General features: G+C 35.7%; 4 protein-coding genes across 11 annotated transcripts; 3 read left to right on the forward strand and 1 right to left on the reverse strand.

Moving 5' to 3' along the window:
• Positions 1–889: 889 nt before the first annotated feature.
• LOC147556316 (uncharacterized) lies at positions 890–4979 on the forward strand. Of its 7 annotated transcripts, none has more exons than XR_015235303.1 (6): positions 890–998; positions 1124–1170; positions 3201–3456; positions 3559–3710; positions 4147–4454; positions 4588–4979. XR_015235303.1 is itself a non-coding variant. In XM_086664163.1 (6 exons), exons 3-6 carry the CDS (start codon positions 3209–3211, stop codon positions 4753–4755), a joined length of 705 nt encoding a protein of 234 aa, XP_086520289.1. In that variant the 5' UTR covers positions 890–998; positions 1124–1170; positions 3201–3208; the 3' UTR covers positions 4756–4979. The 7 variants fall into 7 exon arrangements, 4 of the variants coding, with proteins under 4 accessions (XP_086520289.1, XP_086520290.1, XP_086520292.1 ...); XM_086664163.1 differs by having other exon boundaries at positions 4147–4283; XM_086664164.1 differs by having other exon boundaries at positions 899–998; positions 3171–3456; positions 4147–4283.
• On the forward strand, positions 1712–3104 carry LOC147556317 (golgin family A protein). Its single transcript, XM_086664162.1, has one exon. The coding sequence runs from the start codon at positions 1712–1714 to the stop codon at positions 2852–2854; it is 1143 nt and encodes a 380-aa protein (XP_086520288.1). The 3' UTR covers positions 2855–3104.
• A 7252-nt stretch (positions 4980–12231) lies between the features above and the next one.
• On the forward strand, positions 12232–16953 carry LOC147556318 (DUF1666 family protein (DUF1666)). 2 transcript variants are annotated; one of them, XM_086664168.1, is made up of 5 exons: positions 12232–13061; positions 13304–13788; positions 15323–15733; positions 15906–16135; positions 16508–16953. In XM_086664168.1, the coding sequence occupies exons 2-5, from the start codon at positions 13332–13334 to the stop codon at positions 16751–16753; spliced, it is 1344 nt and encodes a 447-aa protein (XP_086520294.1). In that variant the 5' UTR covers positions 12232–13061; positions 13304–13331; the 3' UTR covers positions 16754–16953. The 2 variants fall into 2 exon arrangements, with proteins under 2 accessions (XP_086520294.1, XP_086520295.1); XM_086664169.1 differs by having other exon boundaries at positions 12394–13061; positions 13310–13788.
• Positions 16954–18037: 1084 nt separating this feature from the next.
• LOC147556319 (mitochondrial outer membrane import complex protein METAXIN-like) lies at positions 18038–22161 on the reverse strand. Its single transcript, XM_086664170.1, has 6 exons — positions 21702–22161; positions 20431–20771; positions 20172–20248; positions 20000–20060; positions 19062–19236; positions 18038–18446 (listed from the first exon to the last, which is right to left on the reverse strand). The coding sequence occupies exons 1-6, from the start codon at positions 21856–21858 to the stop codon at positions 18262–18264; spliced, it is 996 nt and encodes a 331-aa protein (XP_086520296.1). The 5' UTR covers positions 21859–22161; the 3' UTR covers positions 18038–18261.
• Positions 22162–22415: the final 254 nt, after the last annotated feature.

Below are 22415 nucleotides of genomic sequence, written 5' to 3' on the forward strand. Positions count from 1 at the left end.
CCTAATTAGAAGACAATATTCTGCCAATATTGCAATCGGTCGGGAGGTGCCATGTGTTATAGACACCTCCAAGATTATGTCATTATCCTAAGAGCAACTCCAACCCCAGCCTGTCTTAGGCCGAAAAAACTATGTTTTCACAAAAAAATCTGCCTCAGGGTGAGCCTAAATAATTCAGCGCCAACCCCATCTTCTGTTTAGGCCGAAAATTTGTGCATGTGGGAAACGCGTGTGTGGGGGATGTGCGAATAACGTGCATGATTTTATGTATATACGAAACACGTGTTTGAACTATTTTCGAAATAATATTTTTTTTCAAGGTTGGGAAATTCTTCGAGGACCGACACCTTGGTCGGATGTATTCTGGTTATTAATACATGAATTTTTGTTATAAAATTAAACTAATTAAATTTTTTTTAAAAGAATAAAATTAATTACATTAAAAAAATTTGGAGAAGGTGTCGAATCAACCCCAACATGACTGTTGGGAGTCCCCAACGGTCATGTTGGTGAGACTCCAATTGACCCTAATGTTAGGGTCGACTGAAGTCGTCGGTTGGAGCTCAACCCAACCAACTGGGCTTGGAGTGAATTTTTGGCCTCAACCGGGCCTAGGTTGAAGATGCTCTAAGTAAACTATTCTTTGAGATGGGCCAAGAAAGCCTTTATTCTTGCCCTCAAGGCCAGCCCCGGATAATGCTTCGTCCTCCCAAGTTTCCTTTCGAAAAATATTAGATGTACTCACAATTTTTTCTATATACACTCACATCTCCTTTGATTTTAACAAAAAAAAAAGTACCTTTGATCCGAGTGTCTATAACAAAAATGGTGAGTGCATTTAAAATTACCCTTACCCTTACCCTTATGTTTATGTGACGGGAGATTGAGTGTTGGGCTTACGGAGACCCAGACCGTAACCTATTTTACGTGGCAAGGTGGTCTATCAACAACTCTCTCTCTCTCCTCCATATACTGAAAGGCGTTTCTTCTTCAATTAGGTATATTATTTCTAGTATGGGTTTCTTGTGTTATCTCATTTGAATCTTTTAGGGTTTTCTCTGTTCTCTTCTACGTCTACTCTCAATTTGCTTTTATGCTCATATTCTGTGTCTATTTGGTGTAGATTACAAAATTGAGCACTTCAACTTATTGATTTAGCTAACTTATCAGGTATTTTCGTTTTACTTTTATCTGATTGTCACTCTTAACTTAACTATGAAAGCTAATTTCTTATTGTGTTGAGGTATTATTATTCAGTTTTATGCAACAGCAACAAAAAGGGTTTTAAGGGTTTTCTGAAATTTTAGTATATTATTAAGTTTTGAGATTCAATTATGTTAAAGTTTCTTGTACTTGATTAAATTGCTTTTAGGGTTTAGTATAATTTAGTAGCATGAATGTATTCATTTGTACTTTTCTCAATTTTGTTATTCTGATGGTGTTTAAAACCAGTCACAAAAATCATATTTATTCATATGTTCATCTTTGTTTTGCTGTTCTCCTGTAGTGTATTTGAAGTTTCTTCATTTTCTTTTTTATTGCTTCGAACAGTGTTCCGATAATTCTGGTTAAGCTGCGTAGGTAACTTAATGATGTGGGGAATTTGATAGTCTCGTCGTAGTTGATCAATTTCATGTATCTGATTGTATAATCTGAATCGACCGTTACCTTCTCTCTTCCTCGCTCTCTCGTAATCCCCTCTCTCTCCCCAATGCCTTTGTTTGCATTTCACTGTTTACTTCGAAATCCATTCGTTTTTCCATCTCAATCACCCACTCTAATGTGTTCTTACAAACCAATCTCATCTTCATCATACATTAGGATAAAACCCATCTCTGCTACAATTCCGGCAAGAGATAAAATCATAGATTTTGGTAAACACAGGGGGAAAATGCTTGGAACCCTACCTTCAAAATACTTAAAATGGGTGTCGAAGACCTTAAGAGCTCGTGATTTTGAAGAATGGGCAAAGCTAGCAGATGAAGTTTTACAAGACCCAGTTTATAAAGATCGTGTAGAATGGGAATTAGCTGAAACAGTCTTGAATGGGGATAGAAGAATTAGTTTTTCAAGTGCAAATGAGAATTCTGTCTCGAATTTACTGGAAATTAGTGAGAGATTTGGTTGGGATAATGAAGATAAGATTGGTTGGAATAAAATTAATTTTGAACTTCTTGGGACTTCTAAGGGTGGGCGAATACCTAGAAAAAATTATCCTTCTAGGGTTTCTCAAGTTGAAAAGATTTGTTCATCTGATGAAGATTCTAGGGTTTCTTACAGAGAAAGAAAATCAGGGGCTTTGAACAAAGGGTCTTCTTTTAGGGTTTCTCAGTGGGAGAAAATGGATATTGGTAATCCCAGTATTAGACATTCAAGGGTTGATGGAGATAGGAAATCAGGGAAAAGCTCTATTAGGGTTTCTAAGATGGAAGAAATTAGTTCAAGGGGTAAAAGAGAAAGAAAAGTGGGGTTTTTAAGCAAAGGATCTTCTTTTAGGGTTCCTGAGATGGAAGAGAGAAGTTCAATTAAAGATTCAAGGTTTTATGATGAAGAGATAAAATTAGACTTTTTGGGGAATGAATCTTCTAGGGTTTCTATTGAAGCAGATGAGGTAGTAGGTGGTAATGTTGGAGGAGGTAGAGAAGAGAGGAGAGAGAGACAGAGATTAAGAAGAGGTATCCAAATGCATAATGTCAAGTTGGGAATTTGTTTAAACAGGAAGAAAGAGAGGGATATTGATAATCAATTTAATCAAGATCAAGATTATGATCTAAAGGTAAAGAGGAATTCCAACCCTTTTCCTGGTAGAGAAACCCTTCTCAAGAAAGTGTTGAATAAGGAAAGAGATTTGTGATTTTGATTTTTTCCCCTTACAATTGATATTGGGGAAAAAGTGTAACATAACTATTGAACAAGTATGTAATTCAAGTATGATAGTTCATTTCAACAAAAAAAAAAGTTTCTTCTACTGGATTAAATGGTTTTTCGGGTTTAGTTTAAATTAGTAGCATTAGTTGATTCATTTGTACATTGTACTCTCTCAATTTTGTTATTCTGATGCTGTTTGAACAAGTCACACAAATCCTATTTATTCATGTTCATCTCTGTTTTGCTGTTATCCTGTAGTGTATATGAAGTTTCTTCATTTTCTCTTTCATTGCTTCGATCAGTGTTCCAATAATTCTGGTTAAGCTGCGTAGGTAACATAATGACGGGGGAAATTGATAGTCTTGTTTTAGTTGATCCATCCTTCCGGAAGCTTCCCGATCACCTTCTAATAGAAATCTTCATCCGTGTGCCTATATCCGATTGGACTCATATATCATGTGTTAAGAAGCAATGGGCGAATCTATTTCGAGGAGAGTGTTTTTGGCGAAGTGCGCTTTTAAGGACATGGCCTTCGGCTGACCAACGGAAACGATGGCCTGGCCCAATTCCTCGAGGGTTGAGCAAGAGGTAAGGATTTCAACCTCACACTTCTTGATTTGGTTTCCTCATGTTAATTTGTACCTAGCCTATTAGTGATTGACATTTTCGTATTCTCTTTATATACTCCAGACGATATGAAGCTTTGCATGTTAGTAAACAAATGTTTGCATTTGATGGTGAGATTGACGAGATTATGGGTCATACTTATTTGTTTCTAAAGGAGCAGCTGGAGCTCTCAACCATGCCTCTTCCTTCTGGAGTACTTCAAGGAACCATAATTGGTGAGTTCCCAACCTCTTCTTCCGTGTTTCTTATGCTTGCTTTGGCTGTGTGTGTTGGTGTTCCTGTCATGATTTTTTATGTTCTTGCTATCTTTGTAAATTATGTATTCCCCCATCTTTACACCAAAAGAATGAAATATTTTTAAGCCTGATTCGATCTTATCCCCACTTCTGCAATCTTCAAGCTCGAATTCTGGTAGCATCCATGGTTACCTGATTTTAAGACGAAAATCAGATATGTTAGAGCAGTATGTTTAACAAAACCACAAAATTTGTTTGTTTGCAGTCAACTCAAAAATGGTTTTTCTTGTTCTATTAGCTTTTCTTACTGGTATCGGCGACCGAGTGTGTCAATTATTTGTTGGTCATAATGTCATATGAACTTTATTCCGCATTTCCCATTGTAAATAAGTGTAGGTTTGTCCTTAATTTGCAGATCAATTTATTGCCTGTGGTAAATCGAGGGCTAAAGCGCATGAACTTGCTTCAGTGATCTGGTTAGCCGTTATTGACAATTTAGAAGAAACTGAGCACACATTTCTACTACTTAAACGTCTCGCGCAAGAAGGAGATGTAAGCTTCTATTTCCCTTTAGAATTTAGGGTTTAGTGTCGACTAGGCACGCCTAAGGAATGCGACATCCTCAAAGCAGTCATCTCGCCTCCGGTGCTTCATACTTCAAACAAAATGTAGACTGCGGTTTTGTTGTCCATGTTATACTTGGGTAACATTCACACTCCACATGTAAGGTTTCTCGAAGGTGCTACGTCATGTAGTCTGATAATGTTGTCTATATAGTGTTACACAAGGTTCATTAATAGTTGTTTAAGAATGAAATATTAATTGCCCACTCGCTTATAATATCTCATGTTTGCAGGTTTTCGTTCCATTCCCATACTCAAGATCATATGAAGTTCAATGGAGGGTGTTCGAAAAGCTCTTTACGGACTTTCGTGATTGCTTCAATCGACTGGATTATTACGATGTACTGTCATACGCTAAGTATAAGTTTCAGCCAATTCCATCTGCTTGGTTAGGCTACTGACCATCCCAAACATCATATGAAAGACGGCCAGCTCTTCAACTTTGAGTGCCATATCTTCCAAAACCTATTTGTGTACCGTCGGTTTTGTTACCCTCCCTGCTCCCTCTCTCTTTTGTTGTGTAAATGTGTGTGGATAGAACTGTACTGATGTTTCCAAGAACTTTGTTATTGTAATTTGTAAATCAACTCTAAGGAAATGAAAGAAATAATGTGAAATTTGTGCATTTGTTGAGGTTTGTATTTATGCTAGAATCCTAATTTATACTGGACAACACAGCCCCGATTTTTATCTTGTTATTTCGTTTGCTTACCCTATACATACCACACAGGTCGTTTGCCAACTATATCAATAGATTTGCCTTTTCCCTATTCATTGATACATTCAATTAAACTTTTTATACTCTTTAATCTGTTTTGTTACTCATTGTTGGAGTTGATTAGACAATTCTTATCATCCATGAATTTTTGCTGATAAACAGAAGTTTTGTAGTCTCTGGTCTTCTTTCCACATCTAGTATCACTTAGTGTACAAGCACTTTTGAAATCTCATATTATAATTATAATTAAAAATAGGTCGGTCGGTTATTTGGGCTAAGTTTGGCTGTCTACTTTTATTAGAAGTTTGATATCGATTACTTTCGACGGTTGACATAAAATCCTCTTCCTGTAGATTGATTCAAAACGGAAGAGTATTAGTGTCAACAATTAGTTATGATATGCCTAAAATAACTACTCCCCCTATTTTTCTCATACAATCCACGATTAGTAGATTATATTTATCTCCTCCATCTTCTATACAACTCTCCCTTCCTTATTACTTGTAGAATCTAGGGATTTGCCACATCGGTAGGATGCGACGAAAACCTAGTGTAAAATTAAGGGTAAGAGTGTATATAGAATATAATCTTCAGGGAAAGGTCCAAAATATGGGCCTTAATAAACACCATAGAGTCTAAGGGGGTGGTAGTGGTTCAGGACATTGGAGGACATTCAGAGACAAAATATTTTAGAGACATTTCAAGACATTTGATTCATAGACAAAATGTCTCAGAGACATTTGGTTCATGGACAAAATGTCCTGGGGACATTTCAACATATTGAATCCATGGACAAAATGTGTAGTGGATATTATTATTATTATTGTTATTATTATTATTATTATTATTATTATTATTATTATTATTATTATTATTATTATTATCATTGAAGGATAATTGGTAGCCATTTATTATTTTAATGGAATCATTATTGCCTAATCATATGAAATAATATATTTGCACTACTACTTTGAAAATAAATTTTTCGACTTTCATAGACATCCGTAGATATCTGTGGACATTGATGGACAATTGGTAAATATTTATTATTTAATATAGTTAATATAATATTAATATAATAATATGATAATAATAATAATAATAATATAATATAATATAATATCTATTATATAAAACAGAAGGGAAAATGATGACTGGGACAAACATCCTTATTTAATTATGCATATTGTTTGGAAGCCTTTCTCAAAATTTAAAATATAGTCCTTCGTAGAAATAAAGTTACCTATTTAAAAAACAATAATCTTTTCCTTCTTAGAAATAAAATAACTAATTTAAGAAAAAAAAGAAACAAAATAAATTTCAAGGGTTAAAGAAAAGAATTAAAATCTCTCTCTCTCTCTCTCTCTCTCAATAAAATAATAACTAATTTAAGAAAAAAGAAACAAAAAAATATTACCCAAAAATAATAACTAACAAAAATCTCCCTCTCTCAGTTAAATATAAAATAAATTTTGTAACATTTGAATGATATAAGTGACTGTGCCCTAGGGCACGGGATATACCCTAGTAATATAATATAATATAATATAATATAATATAATATAATATAATATAATATAATATAATATAATATAATATAATATAATATAATATAATATAATATAATATAATATATAATATAATATAATATAATATAATAATATAGTAATAAAATAATAAGATAATATTATAATAATATGATTTGATAACAATAATTATTTTTATTACCTTCTTTACTCAAATATATAATAATAATAATAATAATAATAATAATAATATAATAATAATACAATAATATAGTAATATAATAATAAGAGAATATTATTATAATATAATTTTATAATAATAATTATTTTTATTATCTTCCTTACTCAAATATCCCCAAGTGTCTTCCATATTCTGAGAGACATTTTCTCTCCAAATTTACACTAAAATGTCTCCAAAATCCCCAAAACAAATTTGTCTTGAAATGTCCCTAATTTCGTGTCCCAAACGAATAACACAGACATTTGGTGACATTTTAAATGTCCCCAACCAATAACACGGACATTTGGGGACATTTGAAATGTCTCCAACCAATAACACGGACATTTGGGGGCATTTCAAATGTCCCCAACCAATAACACGGACATTGGGGGACATGAAAATGTCCCCAACCACTACCCCCCTCCCCCTAATATTAACAAGAGATAGGCCAAAAGTCCAAGTATAAAAATTTTGATATGTACTTTGCATGCACTACTTTATAAGATTCACCAGACAAATTATTTTTGTGTTATCTTATTGCAGTAAACAAAATGTAAATAACTCTATACATGTTACAATTTAACTTCATGCAATTTGATTTGTGTTGCTTATAAAACAAGCTTATTCCTACACATATCTAAACATTCACTGAACAGTTAACACATGAGTAATACATTTGTGTAATTGCATGAAGAAAAAACAAATGTAAAAAAAAAAGGACTTTTACATGTAAATTGCAGTAAACAAAACGTAAAGAACTCTATAAAATTTTACAATTTAACTTCATGCAATTTGGTTTTTGTTGCTTATAAAACAAGCTTATTTTGAATCTTTCGCTCACCGATCCTAATAATAATCGATTACACAAAACAGACGAATTTTGTACTTCCTGAGATAAAAGTCATGAGAAACCATAGGTGTCTGTCTTGGTTTGACACAAATCATATCCTTAAGTTCTTGAGTAATGTTGGAAGGGGCTATAAGTCAAAGCCTAATCTAGAGCTATACAGAATCAGCGGTCTCTATTTCCGAATAAACTCTCTTTTGGTGGGTTTTTTCACTTATGATGGACAGAAGATTCCTAATTCCTATTTAAGTATGGAGTAGGTCTACTTTTGTTATTTCTTATATCATTTTCGTAGATTCTCGAGAAAAAACTTTCAAAACTCTATGTGACACTTATATTTCATAAAATCTTCCCTTTCCCATAAAATCTTATCTTCTCTCCTAAGATCTTCCATTTCACATAAATTTTATTTTACCTACATTCTACAAAGAGCATCTCCATTGCAACACTCAAACTTGGAAACTTTAAGGTCATGCGTTGGCGCGCGAGAATGGATTTTAATTTATGGGAACCACATTCCCACAACGTGATTCGTGGGAACAGATTCCCACAACGTGATTCTTAGGAATCAGACTTTTTAGTTTGATCGAGAATTCCTGACAAATTTTTAACTTAATTTTTTTGTGTGAGAGTAGAAATGTAAATTTGTGAGCGACTAATAGCACCAGCTAAAATTGTTATTAACCCCTGGTCTTTGAAGGCCCCCGATACGTACTGGGTGCCTACTAGGGAGGCACCCACCCAACCCTTGTTTTATTTTTCTTTTTCTTCTTCTTCTCCTTCTTCGAATCATCATCAGCACTTTATCATGAAACACAACCTTGTTTCTAAATCCATCATCATCAACCAACAATGAGGAGTTAGAGTGATAAAGAACCTTGTTTTAGAGAGAGAAAGTGAGTAAAACCATTATGGGAAAAACTTTGATTCCAACCCAACCATAATCTATGATGAGGAGTTGGAGAGAAAAAACTTTGATCCAAAACTACCATTAAAAATACCTCCGGAACCCTACTCACGGACTGGTATGTTTTTACTTAAACTAAATAAATTACATGTCTTTCATCAAAAAAAATAAAAATAAATTACATGTCAACTTTGTTAATACTTTAATCAGTGTTATTTATTCAAAGTTATAAATTTGAAATGGTAATGCGATAAAATAAATAAAGGTCTTAACAATTTTTTGTCAAAAATAAAATCCTAATTTGGCACAAACAAAACTCTTGCCAACGGTTTATCGATTTTGATGGTAGACGTAGGATAACTCTCGGCAACAAAATCCATCAAAACTGGGATGAACAAAGAGCAGACTCTCTATCTCTTTACTCTATCGAAATCCCCCAATGCCGAAAGGTGTAAAAATCAAATCTATAATAATTAATTTCATCTTCCTATACTAAGCACTTTGGATACAAAAAAATCTTTTTAAATGGTGTGAAATTGATTGGAATGACCAAAGAACGAGGCAGAGGGAAGGAAAATAAAATTAGAGATGGAGAGAGAGAGAGAAAGAGTTACCATTGAGAGAGAGAGAGAGATGATATGTTGGTGGTTGAAAACATAGTTTTTTAATTTCTTAGATGTGGTATTATATGATGGACGGTTTTAATATTAGTCATTCAAATATTTTATTAAGGATAATTTTGTTCAGAAGTATTAAAACAAGGGAAATTTTATAGGCAATGTCCAAAATTGTTAAAGGCAATATGTTTTTCTCCCAAACCATGGTCAAAACATGTTGACCATTTACGGTTAGAGGCAATCCCATATTCTTTCTTCTCCGGCAAAGGACTCGCCGGCCACCTTTTAACTCAAAAAAATTTTATGCCTCCTTCTACTCTTCTTTTCTCTCCCTCTCACTACTCCATCTCTCTCACTAACTCCAGTGCCATTCTATAAAAGAGGTAGAGTGTCCCTCAACTTGTATGAGGGTTTGCCATGAAAAATCAATAGTAACTTCAGTTATTCTTTCCATCAGATGGTTTGTATGGATATAGAATTAATCAAACATGTATTAAGATAACAAATATTCTTTGCTTTCCCAACTAAGGTGCTGTTTGTTTTTTTATTTATGTCTGAATCTGAATTGACTGAATCTGAATCAGCTGAACTGAATCGGCTGAATCTGAATTGGATGAATTTAGATGTTTGTTTTTTACATCTGAATTACTAAGTCTGAAAAATTAAAATTACATGTATACCCTTGAATAACAAAAAAATCCCATTTCTGTTTGTCTTTTATCTCTTGGCCCATAAAAATAAAAGACCTATAAAAACCCTAAAAACCTAGGGTTACATTCTCTGTCCACTTCAAAACCAAAAAATTCAGAACTCTCCACCAGCCTCGCCGGATCTCTCTGCGCAAGTCTCGTCCGGATCTCTCTCTCTATATCTCTAACTAAAGTTGAACAAAATGGGTGAGGATTCTCGCTAGATATCTCTCTCTCTATCTCTTCGTCTCTCTATCTCTTCGTCTCTCTATCTCTTCGTCTCTCTATCTCTTCGTCTCTCTATCTCTTCGTCTCTCTATCTCTTCGTCTCTCTATCTCTTCGTCTCTCTATCTCTCTAACTGAATGTCAGGAAGAAAAGGGGTGATGACCCTCGCCAGATCTGACGAGGGTTTGAGCAAGATCACCCTCGCCGGATCCGGCGAGGGCTTACAGATTTCTTGGCTCCTTAGACGATATAGTGTGCGCTGTGGTGGTGGTTGTAGTCTGCGCGCTGTGGTGGTGGTGGTCGTAGTGCACGATGCTCCGTGGTGGTGGTCTGGCCTTTGATGGTGGTGGTGTTGGTGTAGGTGCTCTGTGGTGGTGGTGGTGGTGGTGGTGTAGGTGGGGTTGGTGCTCTGTTGTGGTGGTCTGGCCTTTGGTGGTGGTGGTGGTGGTGGTGGTGGTGGTGGTGGTGGTGGTGGTGTAGGTGTCAGTGCTCTGTGGTGGTGGTTTTGCCTGTGGTGGTGGTGGTGGTTTTGGTGGTGTAGAGACATTTTTCTAAGATACAGGGGCATAAATGTCATTTGCTAGATTTCAGAAATTGCCCCCACATTTCAGACTTGTTTTGAATCTGAAATATATGAGCTCTTTTTCAGCCCATTCAGACTTTGGCCCGATTCAGCTAGATTTTCAGAAAATTTTAAATTAAAAAACAAACATCTGAAATCTTAAATGGAACCCAATTCAGATTTCAGATCTGAAAAGATTAAAAAACAAACAGCACCTAAGACATTTCGGGCATTGATCAAGAACGAAGAAACAAGCCTCATGAAAGTGAGAGAAGAGGGACTTGTAGAGGATGTTCGAGTGAATTTGAGAGAAGAGGGAGACCAGGTATGCGTCTCCAGGATCTGGGTCGTGTGATTCAATTAATAGAAACTTGTGATTCTGACGAAGAAATTTGAATCCTGACGGCGAGAAGAGGATAATAGACCAGTGAATAATCTTGACCAAACTTGATTTGTGTGAAAGGAAACAAGGTGTTTCAAGTACATTTCCGATTCATTTTTAGGGCTTCTAGCAGCAATCTTCTTTGCCAAATTGTAAATACATATTAATTTTAGGCTTAATTTTATTTCCGACTTGTTTCACTTTCACAACAAAGAAGAGAAGAACGAAAGAATTTTTTCTTTAAGGTCGTCGGATAGAGATTGCCGACCGACTACCTTTCGCCGGACTCCGGTCGACGTTCTTTTGCTTGACAAGGAGGAAGACGGCATTGCCCTAAAAAATATATTGCATCTAACCTTTAGCGAGATTGCCTTTAACAACTTCGGGCATTGCCTATAAAATCTCCCTTAAAACAAATCATCCAAGGAGAATAAGAAGCACAAACCGACCCTCTCCTTGATTTTGCTATTACTCTAATTGAGGGGAATCAATCTTCCATTAAAGGGATTCTCTCTGCATTCACGTGAGCCAAACAACAGTCTGGATTGTGAATTTCAGAAATCACATCTTATTCTCACGTGCCAAACACGATCTTAGAGTTTTATGGAGAAGGGAAGCTTTTATGTGTAATATGAGATTGGAGTATGTATTTGTTCTCAGACTAAGAGGACCATGGAAAATCTATTTTTTTTATATAGACCCAAGAGTCATTACATCAATTACGTGAGATAGATACATCATGAACATATTACATCATGAATTAGATTGCCTCAATAACTACCATCTCAAAGACACATTGGGCCCACGTTGATAGTGTTGACATAAACTCTAAAATTCTTGAGGTCCCAAGTTCGATTCCTAGAGGAGGTGGAGTCCATAGTTATTGAATTTGGATTATTAAAGGTATAAATAATTTAATAGGTTTGTCGGACTTTAAGCCTCTCTCATTATCTGTTTAACTTAGACATTCATGATGTATCAATGCCTTGTAACGACTGACGTAAATCGTAGTCGATTTCTCAAAAAAAGAAAGACATTGGCGCCCAAGTGTCATATATACTTAAGACCATCCTGTGGGACATGAGAGTGATTCCTTCGTGCTTCTATCTTGTCTATAGCAAAGTTCAATAAGTCATAGATTTTCTCTTCTAGGGGAATCGAACTTGGGACCTCCAATACTAAGAAAAACAAAGTTGAGAGTAGCCAAGCCGGGCTTTCCAACCCGTGTTCACTGTCGGACCAAGCCTTACCTCGCTGCGGGAGTGCGGGGCCAAGCCTTAACCCGGGCAGGATAAAAAGAAGACTAGTTTCTGACAATATTCTCTGAGTACCCGCCTAATTCGTAGGGTTTTGAGCTTTTTCGAATCCAAAGCTAGAGAGAGAAACAATTAATAATAATACTCCACTAAAGAGAGAGAGCTCTCTGAGAGAGAAATAAAAGTTAAAAATCTGAAAAACAATTTTATTTATGGAAAATGAAAATCAATCGATTACTACTAATTCCGTTTATTTTTTAAAAATTTATTGTCTCTTACCTGTTTTCTTTCATCTCCTCTTTATTAGAAAAACTCACCTTTTCTAGGGTTCTCTGATCTTTGTCTTTCTCACATTTCTAGGGTTTCTTCTTCTTCATCAGTGAACCATTTCACGTTTTTAAGTTCCTTCTGAAAGAAAATGTTGATTCAGTAAACGAACAAAACGATCAATTCTACTTTGGGTTCTCAAGTTATTAGTAGAAGTTTTAGCTTCAATTTCTTGCAAAAAAAACTTTACTTTTACAGGAAATGTGCTTCGTGAATAGAAGCACTTAAAGAAATGAACTTATTTTTAGGTTTTCCTTAGTATGATCTGTTGATATAACGAAAATTTGATAGATTTTTCGTTCGATCAAGTTCAACAAGCTTCAATAGCTTCAAGTTTGTGCGTCCTTTTCAGATTAACTTGGTTAGAAATCTCGGCTGAAGATTGTTCTTTGAGCTTTTCCAGACTTCTGAGAAGAACATTTTGGTCAGGTAAAGTTCTTTTTGTATCTGAAGATGGATTTCTTACTTGTTTTGAGCTCTTCACTGTTTCAAGTAAAGTTTCCTGAAAAAGATGTATCGTTTCTTTGAATCCAAGATCTCAAATTACTGTTTAGAAAGTGACTTTTAACAACTGCTTTTGTTTTGATGTTTAATTTGATGCTGAAAGCCTGAAATAACTGATCTTTGAAAGGCTTTATTTAATAAGAGTTTGTGATTTGTGTTTGTTGTAGAGATAGAGAGAGAGAGAAAGTTTTGGGAATGGATTTCTTTAAAGTAAAGAGTTTCAGGAAAGCTCGGAAACCTAATTCAGGAAAGGAGTTGGATGATAAGCCAGTACCACAACCAGAGGAATTGAAGATTGAAAATGCAAATGGTAATGGTAATGGTAATGGAAATGGAAATGAGAATGATTTGTCTAAACCAGAGAATGTCGATCCAACTAATGAGACTGAGGAAGAAGATGATGATGATGATTTTATACTGAATGAAGTTAAGAGGAGGATGAAAGAGTTAAGAAGGAATAGTTTTATGGTTTTAATACCCGAAGAGTCGTGTCCTGAGGAAGAAGAAGAAGATGAAACAAGTTCTAGTGGGTGCAGGGGTTCAGAAGTTGAGGATCCTCAACAATGGTGTAATTTCGATGCAGAGTATGCAACTTACTGTGAACGAATGCTGTTCTTCGATCGAATGAGTGCTCAACGCATGCAGGATGCAGGTAAAACTTCAATCACTTTCTCAAACAAACATCTACGTTCTTTTTTATCGGACTAGAGACTTTACTTGAATGTTGATCTTAATTTGCCATAGAAATTCTAACCATTACATTAAATAGATCAAAAAAATTTAAGTTCTAATCCCATGTATAGAAGATGATATGATCTTTTACCAAATGCGTACATGAACCATTATGAATTAGCCAACGTATTGAAAGTAAAATTTGTACATAATCGGATATTGATTACCCTTTTACGCACTTAAAATAATACATTGTACCTTATCAGTGGTCAACTATTCTTGCGTAAAAATCTAAGCTCATACACCAAAACCCTAATATGGTGCCCGTATACCTAAAGTAGGCATCCAACAAGTACTCCTTAATGGTGTCCCCTTCTGCCAGACCTGCATGAGTCTTTTCCTTCCCAAAATTAGATATGACAGATTGCCTTCAAGCGAAAATCTACTTTACAGGCCAAAACCTAAGACAAAAAGTGGTGGGGTGTGAGTGGAATTTTCTTTTCTGCTTCAATGGTCCAATCATGCGTTGTGTAGTTGCAGTTGTAGTTGAGATAAGTTTTGGTGCAAGTCCAAGTCATCAAAAGTACCATAATTGTAGGAGCAGCACAGTAATGGCGTACATGTGTGTTGACGATCCTCTTATTAACAACAGTGGAAGATATTGGTTTCGTTCTTCCAAAGACAAAATTTGCTGCCATATCACTTGTATATCATATAGGAAATTTGATTATGAAATGACTCTTCAGTGACAAGATTTTACAGCATTTTAACTTGCATAATTCAAATTAAGAAAACCCTCCAGGGCATTTTAGTTAGATTTTACTAGTTTGTAAGATTAAATAGCAGAACAGTTGGTATTACGGAGGTAACGTAGTTATATGATTAAAAGGGTGATTCTTTTAGTTTAGATTATCCATCGGAGAATGGGTGCTTAATTCAAAAAGCTCATTTACATAATACAAGAATAGTGCAAAAATAGAGAATGAAATGATTATTGCGTGATATTGCACGCCAAGTCCAATATGATGGTCAATGTTTGAAAAAACGGTCAAGGCGTACGCCTCGAGGCAAGGCAGTCACAAGGCGCCTTTAGGCTTACGTATATTAGAACCTTATACTATTGGGGAGAAGAACTCTAGAATTTTTTGTTTTGCTTTTCACTGTTATTTGTGAGTTGTTTGGCAACACTTAAGACTTTATACTATGGTAGTAAAGTAGAAAAACTTGTTATGCTGTGTTTTTACATAATTGATGTCATTTTCTTTACCAATTTTTCTTTCGTATTTTACGCCTCGAGGCACTGCCTCGCCTTGTGAGAGCAAACCGCCAGAGGCGTAAATACGTATTTTAAAACCTTGATTATGGTTCTATACTTCCACTAGTGACTAGTTGTATGGTTTGAGGGTGCCGACTTTGTCGCCACAGTCATATGGAGGTAGCTCTTAAGACCTATTGATTTCTTGGACACTCTTTCCAATTGTATGTACTTACTTCTTTTACGCTTCACATATCAGGAACCCATGTTCCATTGACCCCATCACCAAGATCCGCGTCTAAGAAGCTGTCCTTTACTCTTCGAAGCTTGTCTTTAAAGAAGAAAGAAGAACCTCAAGAAAATGGCGAGCAAGAGTATCTGCAGCCACAGCATGATGATCCTTACCAGGATCTTGAAACCGCATATGTGGCTCAAGTTTGCTTAACCTGGGAGGCTCTTCATTGCCAATACACACAACTTAGCCAGAAAATCTCGTCTGATCCTGATAATATCACTTGTTACAGCCATGTTGCTCAGTTGTTTCAGCGATTCCAAGTTTTATTACAGAGGTTTGTCGAAAACGAGCCCTTTGAGCAAGGGCCGAGAGCAGACGTATATGCTCGCTCGAGGAATTCTTTCACCAACTTGCTTCAGGTTCCTAGTATTCAAGGTGAAACCCGTAATTAGATAACATGCATAAGATCTTATTTCTCTTTATATGATTAAAAAATAGATTTATAGCTCATGTCTGGCTACAATCAAATGGGAAAAGATAGACCTCTCGTTATTTTGTACATTTGAAGTGCTTTGCTACGTTCTTCAGCTTTTGCGATTTCTTTCAGTTTCCGGGAAGAAAGAGAAAGAAGGAAATGAAGGAGATGAAGAATATGAACAAGAAGAAGATGCACCAGTCCTTGCCTCTCACCTTTTGACTGTTATTGAGGCTTCCATCCTAACCTTCCACCTTTTTCTGAAGATGGATAAGAAAAAATCAGGTAAAATTCTTAATCTGTTTGGAGGTCAGAATCAGGTGGGAAGTCATGTTCAACAAATCCAATCTTCTCTTGACAAGGTATACCATCCATCTAATTTCTTAACTCGATCTTTTACCTCTGGTTTATATTTCAATCGTCAATCATGTCTTTTCCCTTTCCTTTCTGGGTAACATGAGTACTAGTACAGATATCAGTATCCGACACCAGTACGGGGTGTCAGATACGAAAACCTAATAAAAATCCCGAAACACGGATACTGCAGTATACGTATTGTTCTCTCTTTGTTCTTAGCTTCTTTATTTTTAGTTCAATATTTTTAATTTCCGTGTCAACCAGTGTTAGATTGTATAGAAATAAATCAATCGTACTTGTAAGAGATGTTGATAAACCTCATCGCTTCTTTTCCTTAATCCTCCTCTACTTTAAAATGCATTAATCTATGTATACAGAAAATGCTGAAAATCAAGGAACTCTGTAAAAAGAAAAAAGGGTGGAAAAAGAAGACCTGGCCGACAACAGCTGAGGAAATTGAGCTCTTCTTCGGGCTTATCGATATTAAAGTCATATCGAGGGCACTGAGGATGATTAGAATCAGCAAAGAACAGTTGGTTTGGTGTGAAGAGAAGATGAACAAATTAGATGTGTCGGAGAGCAAGCTTAAGAGAGATGGATCCCCAATCTTGTTTCCTTCTTAAATCATTAGAATCTCAATGTTGTTTTCAGGTATGGAAATTTTTATATTTATATAGATAATAGGGTAGGAGAAGAAGAAGATGATAACGATGATAATGTTATTTTGTTTATTTACTGATACTGCTGTAGTAATATTAAAGAACCTAAACTGATTCTGGAAATCAGTAAATTTTGTGGGAATCAAAGAGACATCTTTGTCCTAGATTTTCTTCATTTCTTCATATTTAGCATTAATAATATTATTGCTTTATTGCGTATAGAACTGCTTACGCCACTATCAGGCGGATGAATTCATATCTGGATTAAAAGTTTTATAATCTTCTGATTTATGAAAATCGTTGGAATGGTTTAGTTGAAGTGAGTCTAGTCCTTGTTACTGCATTTGTTGGTGAATTGTGTCAGGGCCGCCTCGCTCTTGCCTTTCGTGTTAGGTTAATCCCACATTGGTTGTGGAAGGGGCAGGGGGTGTGTTAATAAGTGTGGGAGAAGCCTTACCTCTTGAGCTAGTTTTTGGAGTAAGAGAGGCCCAATATCACCCAACACTGGCATCAGAGCTTGGGTAATAACAAGTCTCGACCCAATAACTATTACAGTTAAGAGCGCTAATGTGTGAGGAGATTGTTAGGTTAATCCCACATTGGTTGTGGAAGGGGCGTTGTGTTAATAAGTTTTTGGGGGTAAGAGATGTCAAATTTAAAAGATGATGTGGGGGCATTTTTTTTAATTTAGTACAATATGACTCGTCTGAATCCGATATGTATTCATCTAACTAGTTCAAAGATAAAATAACCATTTTATCTTGAATTAAATATTTATCTTCCAATTAGCTATTTCAACATATGCTTAGGACAACAACTTTAGAAGGTATAGTTGGGCCTTTCCAATTACACAAAATTTGAAGTTTTCTCTACTTTCTTCTGTTCACAACTCATGCTGAAAACTAGGGGGTGAAGGGTTCAATCTTAAGATCAAACACTTTCAGTCTTCTTCGGGTGGTGAGTCTACTGTGTACAAATGTGTCAAATTTCAACAAAAACATTACCTCTTGAGCTAACTTTTGAAGCGAGAGAGAGATCCAGAACCACCCAACAAAATCAGCCTGTTGACAGCTTAACTAAGCCTCTAAGCCCCGCATTTCAATTGGTTTCGCTCACAAACATTTCACCTAGGCTGAGTTTGCAGGTGACGTTAAGAGAGTAACTAAAACAATTAGCTCTGGTGGAAGTTCGTTGCTGATAAGCCTATAGCTCATTTTTCTACCACTTATATTATGGGAACCCCACCCATTCAAAAAAGTTCACCTCTAATAGTGTCTATATATATGATTATTCCAAAATTTTCGACATGTTAAGGTTTCGCGATGAAAATGTCAAAACTCATAAATCAAGATCGAGCAAAGTAAAAAAAAAAACTTAAATCATAAATCTTGCCGTAACTACATTTTGTTTGGTATGATCGACTGAAGTAGTTGTTACTTTCATCACCACAAGTCTTGCTTTTGTTTCATGTCTTAGTCATCGTAACTCAAATCACCATCTAAATCATCATCGCCATCAGCATTAGCATCAGGACCAAAGAGAGAAAGAAAGACGAGAACAGCAACAAATTGAGTAGCGAGAAAGTATTTGGCTCTTCTTCTGAATGTTTTTTCTTCCTCTGTTTTTTCCTTCTTCGGCTTACTTTTCGGCTTTGAACCTACCAAAAGAAATACATTCATGAGACATATTTTTGTCACAAATAGCAAGCAAACCAAGAAAAGCAAGAATGAAAGTAAACAATCACGCAAATACAAGAGATTTAAGTGACTCGGTTGGTGAGACCTACTCTACATCAAACATTGACGTGATGATTTTCACTATAAGATCACAGAGATTCCTTAAGGGTGTTAGTATTTGTAGCTCACTAAAACCCTAACATCCAGCCGCCTCTAACTCTCTCCAATAAAACCGAAAATCGAATGTACCTCTTTACATTTATAACAATCTTTACAAGACTAGGGCAAACATAAGCAAGTCGAGCCAAAATTTTGTTTAAAATGGTTTCTCGGGTCGCAAACCGGATTAGACATCGGCCCATATACAAGGCAATATATGTTAGAATTTGTAGCGAGGGAAGAAAATCAGAGAAACCAGAACTAACAGGCCATGTGAAGAAAATCCATAAGAAACTCTAAGCAAAAGACCTTCCTGAGCAGATTATCAACAGATCAAGTTGATAAATAAAACTCACTCACTGTTAATCTTAACAAATAATTGATTATATAATTAATTAAAGGATACAAGAGTTCAAGCAGAAAAGGTAAGAACTTACTCCAATTTGTCCGGGTTCCTCTTTTTGGTGTCGATGATGATGACGGATCAAAAGGAGGCTTAGGCAATGACGAAGAAGACGGAGTACCCGCATCCAGGAACTTAGCTTTAAGATTTTCGGAGTATCTCACGAGATTGTCATGCTCCAACAGCTTGCTACGCAGCAAAGATGTTTCCTGTAAGCAATAACATATACAAGAGAAGTCGAAAATAGTTCAAGCATATGGGCCATAATGTGCTTTAATAAAAAAAAAATTATATACACTTACTGTTTCTACCACGTTATTCCCACTTACCACTTAAACCCAGTTTTACCCTCAGACCCCACATTACATAAGCACACATTTGACCCCAATTGACATAGGAGGCCAAGAAGATCTTCATTTTCAACACCACGACCTTCGACCACCACCATCATGTTTACAAGTTGAGACAGTAAGAAGGTGGCGAACCATGAATGGTTAGCATGTATGGCGGCCAAGGGAATGAGAGAAGAATATTACTAGAAAAGATCGGCACTTACTTAGAGTGATCTTCGGTTCCCAGATAAAACAACTTGTTAGATTTTTGTCGTTGGCGCTAATGTTTCTCTTTGTAAAGGGAATTCATTATCTAATTCGAATAATCTAAATCTAATTTGGAATCAGCAGTGTCTGAATTTTCAAACCAATCTTACACGGAATCCTTTCTTGAATCAAAATCTTCATCGAACATATTTTTATCAAGATCTTCATCAAATTCAAAATCTGATTCTTAAGAATCCTCATTAAAATCGAATTCATAAAAGGGACACATTTGCAAAATAGCTTTCTCTTATCATGTGGATAAATGGGGAATTTACATAATGGAAACATTTCAAATGAACTTGTAGATTTCATGTCAACCAATTCCACACCCATGATACCAAACTATCACTATCAAAATAAAAATAGAACTCACCGGTAAAGCTTGTAGTGTAAAAAGTGTGTGACCAAGGAATATCGCATCCAAACTTGTCGGCCTGTACAAGCACAACAAAATTGGTCACCAAATAACACATTAGTAACTTATTCATTTACGGAGGTAAGTATCAATGGACAATAAGAAATCCACATTGGAACATCTGACCTACCTGTTTTCGATGAAAAAGGTCTGCTCTGCTAACCTAGTGGACAAAGCTGCGTATGCAAGGCCTGCCCTCCTATAGATCTGTCCACATATAACACTTTTCTTTCTCAAGAATGACCCAGTTTTTAGCTCCACTATACAACTTTCTATAGAGTATAGCAGAAAAATGAAAATGAAAAAGAAGGGGAAGAACAAGAAGACGCTAAACATGTAAATAGACATCAGAGAAGGTAATGAAGAAACAACACTGGATTAATTGAGACCTCAGTTTCTCTTCTTTCAGAGTTCAGTTTTGTTATCCCAAGCAGCTGTTTTGCTGTGTGGGTTTGCTTAATGTGGAGAATTTTTCCAATAGGCCATGGAAGATCAGAGAAAAATATTTTATAAGCAGTGCTTCGATCAGGTCCAACCCAGAGCTCATACATGACAGCATCAGCAAGCCATGAACTGATCATTGCCTTCATTGACAACCATTCCGGAATTGTATGACTGGGTAGTGCAGAGTCTAAATCAACAACTCCGTCTTCCTTTAAGCTTTCAATAACCCCACCCTTCTCATTGTTGTAAGCCACATAATCGCCACATTCAACATAAGGTATTTCATCTAAAACAATGACAAATAAGTATCATGTGATGATAGAGATATGAAGCATTGAAGCAATATCTTGAGTAATTCTGCCATAGAATATGAATGTGATCCTGAAAAAAATTACTTAAGCAGAGAATCACCACCAAGATACGTAGTATATAATATATAAACATCCACATATTCTCAACTTCGCCATTTCAGAACCTTGCAGTAGTTCAATAACTTGCTCCTACTAGGTGCCGCAATTTGTCTCCTTAGCATGCCTAACTCCTAATGTGTCCATTCTTAGACTTTTATTTCCTGGCTATTCCTATATACCTACCTTTTCTATTGGTGTGTCCACCTAAAACCCAAAGCATAAGCAATGGATAACCCTGATTGGGCATATGACCCATCATTATATTAATGCGAGCATCACGGATTTGGCGAGTGCCACATGCTACTTTTATTAACTAAATCGATACAGTCGCTTACTTTTCTTACGGAAAATCTGTTCGAGGCCTTGCTTTCATTCTCAAAACATGTATAGTTTAATTGGGGATACATATTCAAAACCCTAACTTCGTCAATAATACAATTGAGATTATTCTTTTTGGTAATAAATTCACAAAAGCTTCATTCAGTTGACATTTCTATCCAATTAATAAACCATTTCTCTATGTAAACCTAGAAAAAAAAAAGATCAATTTTTTTTGAAAAGTAAAAAGATCAATTTTTTAACTCAAATTTCTTAATTCAAATTGACAATCTTTAGTCAGTAATCAGGTTCTTAAGAACAAAATCGCATCTCCATTAACTAATTATAATACAATTCTAACTATATCTGAACTAAAATTCATTCAAAACTACAACTTTTTAAGGTGCAATCTGATTTTCAACAGTTTGAAAAACGATTCCATTTCTACAGTAATAAGATTCAAAACTCATTAGAAAGCAAGAAATTACCTGAATCGGGATGAATAACATTAGAACGAAGATCAAATGAAACATCTGCGAATCTGAGATAAAAATATACAGGTAAACATGAAGGACAAGCTGTTGGAAGACCGAAACAAGCTCTTCTAGCAACAAGAACAAGCTTTTTATCAGTCTCTTCATCCATTTCGACTTTAAATTGCAGATGAACTTCGAAAAGGACTGTAAATCGTAAACTAGGGTTTCGAAACTTCGATACTATAGGTAATAGAGGGAAGAATAGGGAGGAAGGTTTTCGACTTGGGAGACTTGTACCAGACGGAGAAAGAAGAGAGAGAAAGTTAATCAGCCTAACGATTTACCGGCCAGACTGGTTTTGGATTTAATCAAGCGTCTAGGTTTACTTTACGGCGTCCAGAATAGGGGTGGGGATCGGTCCGGACTGGCGGTCCACGTACGACTACCCATCCAGTCCGGGCAGAACGAACGCAATTGAAACTTTGTCTGTTCGGACAACCGGATAAAATAGACGGGCATTTCGGATTTTTTTGAAAAAATGTTTGTCCGTGTCTGTTTTTCTAGCCGGACATCGTAATTTGTCAGAAAAAAGTCACCAAGTACAATAACTTAGTGAACAATAGCAACAAAATTAAAAACACTCGAAGTAAAAGATCGTCAATTAGAAAGAAGCTTCTCAGAGAAAAATCAAAAGATATGGAAACATCGATTATGATTAAGGATTAT

Source organism: Eschscholzia californica, unplaced genomic scaffold, assembly GCF_041429995.1.
Source record: "Eschscholzia californica isolate CP2 unplaced genomic scaffold, dmEscCali1.0.p SCAF_2, whole genome shotgun sequence".
NCBI lineage: Eukaryota > Viridiplantae > Streptophyta > Magnoliopsida > Ranunculales > Papaveraceae > Eschscholzia > Eschscholzia californica.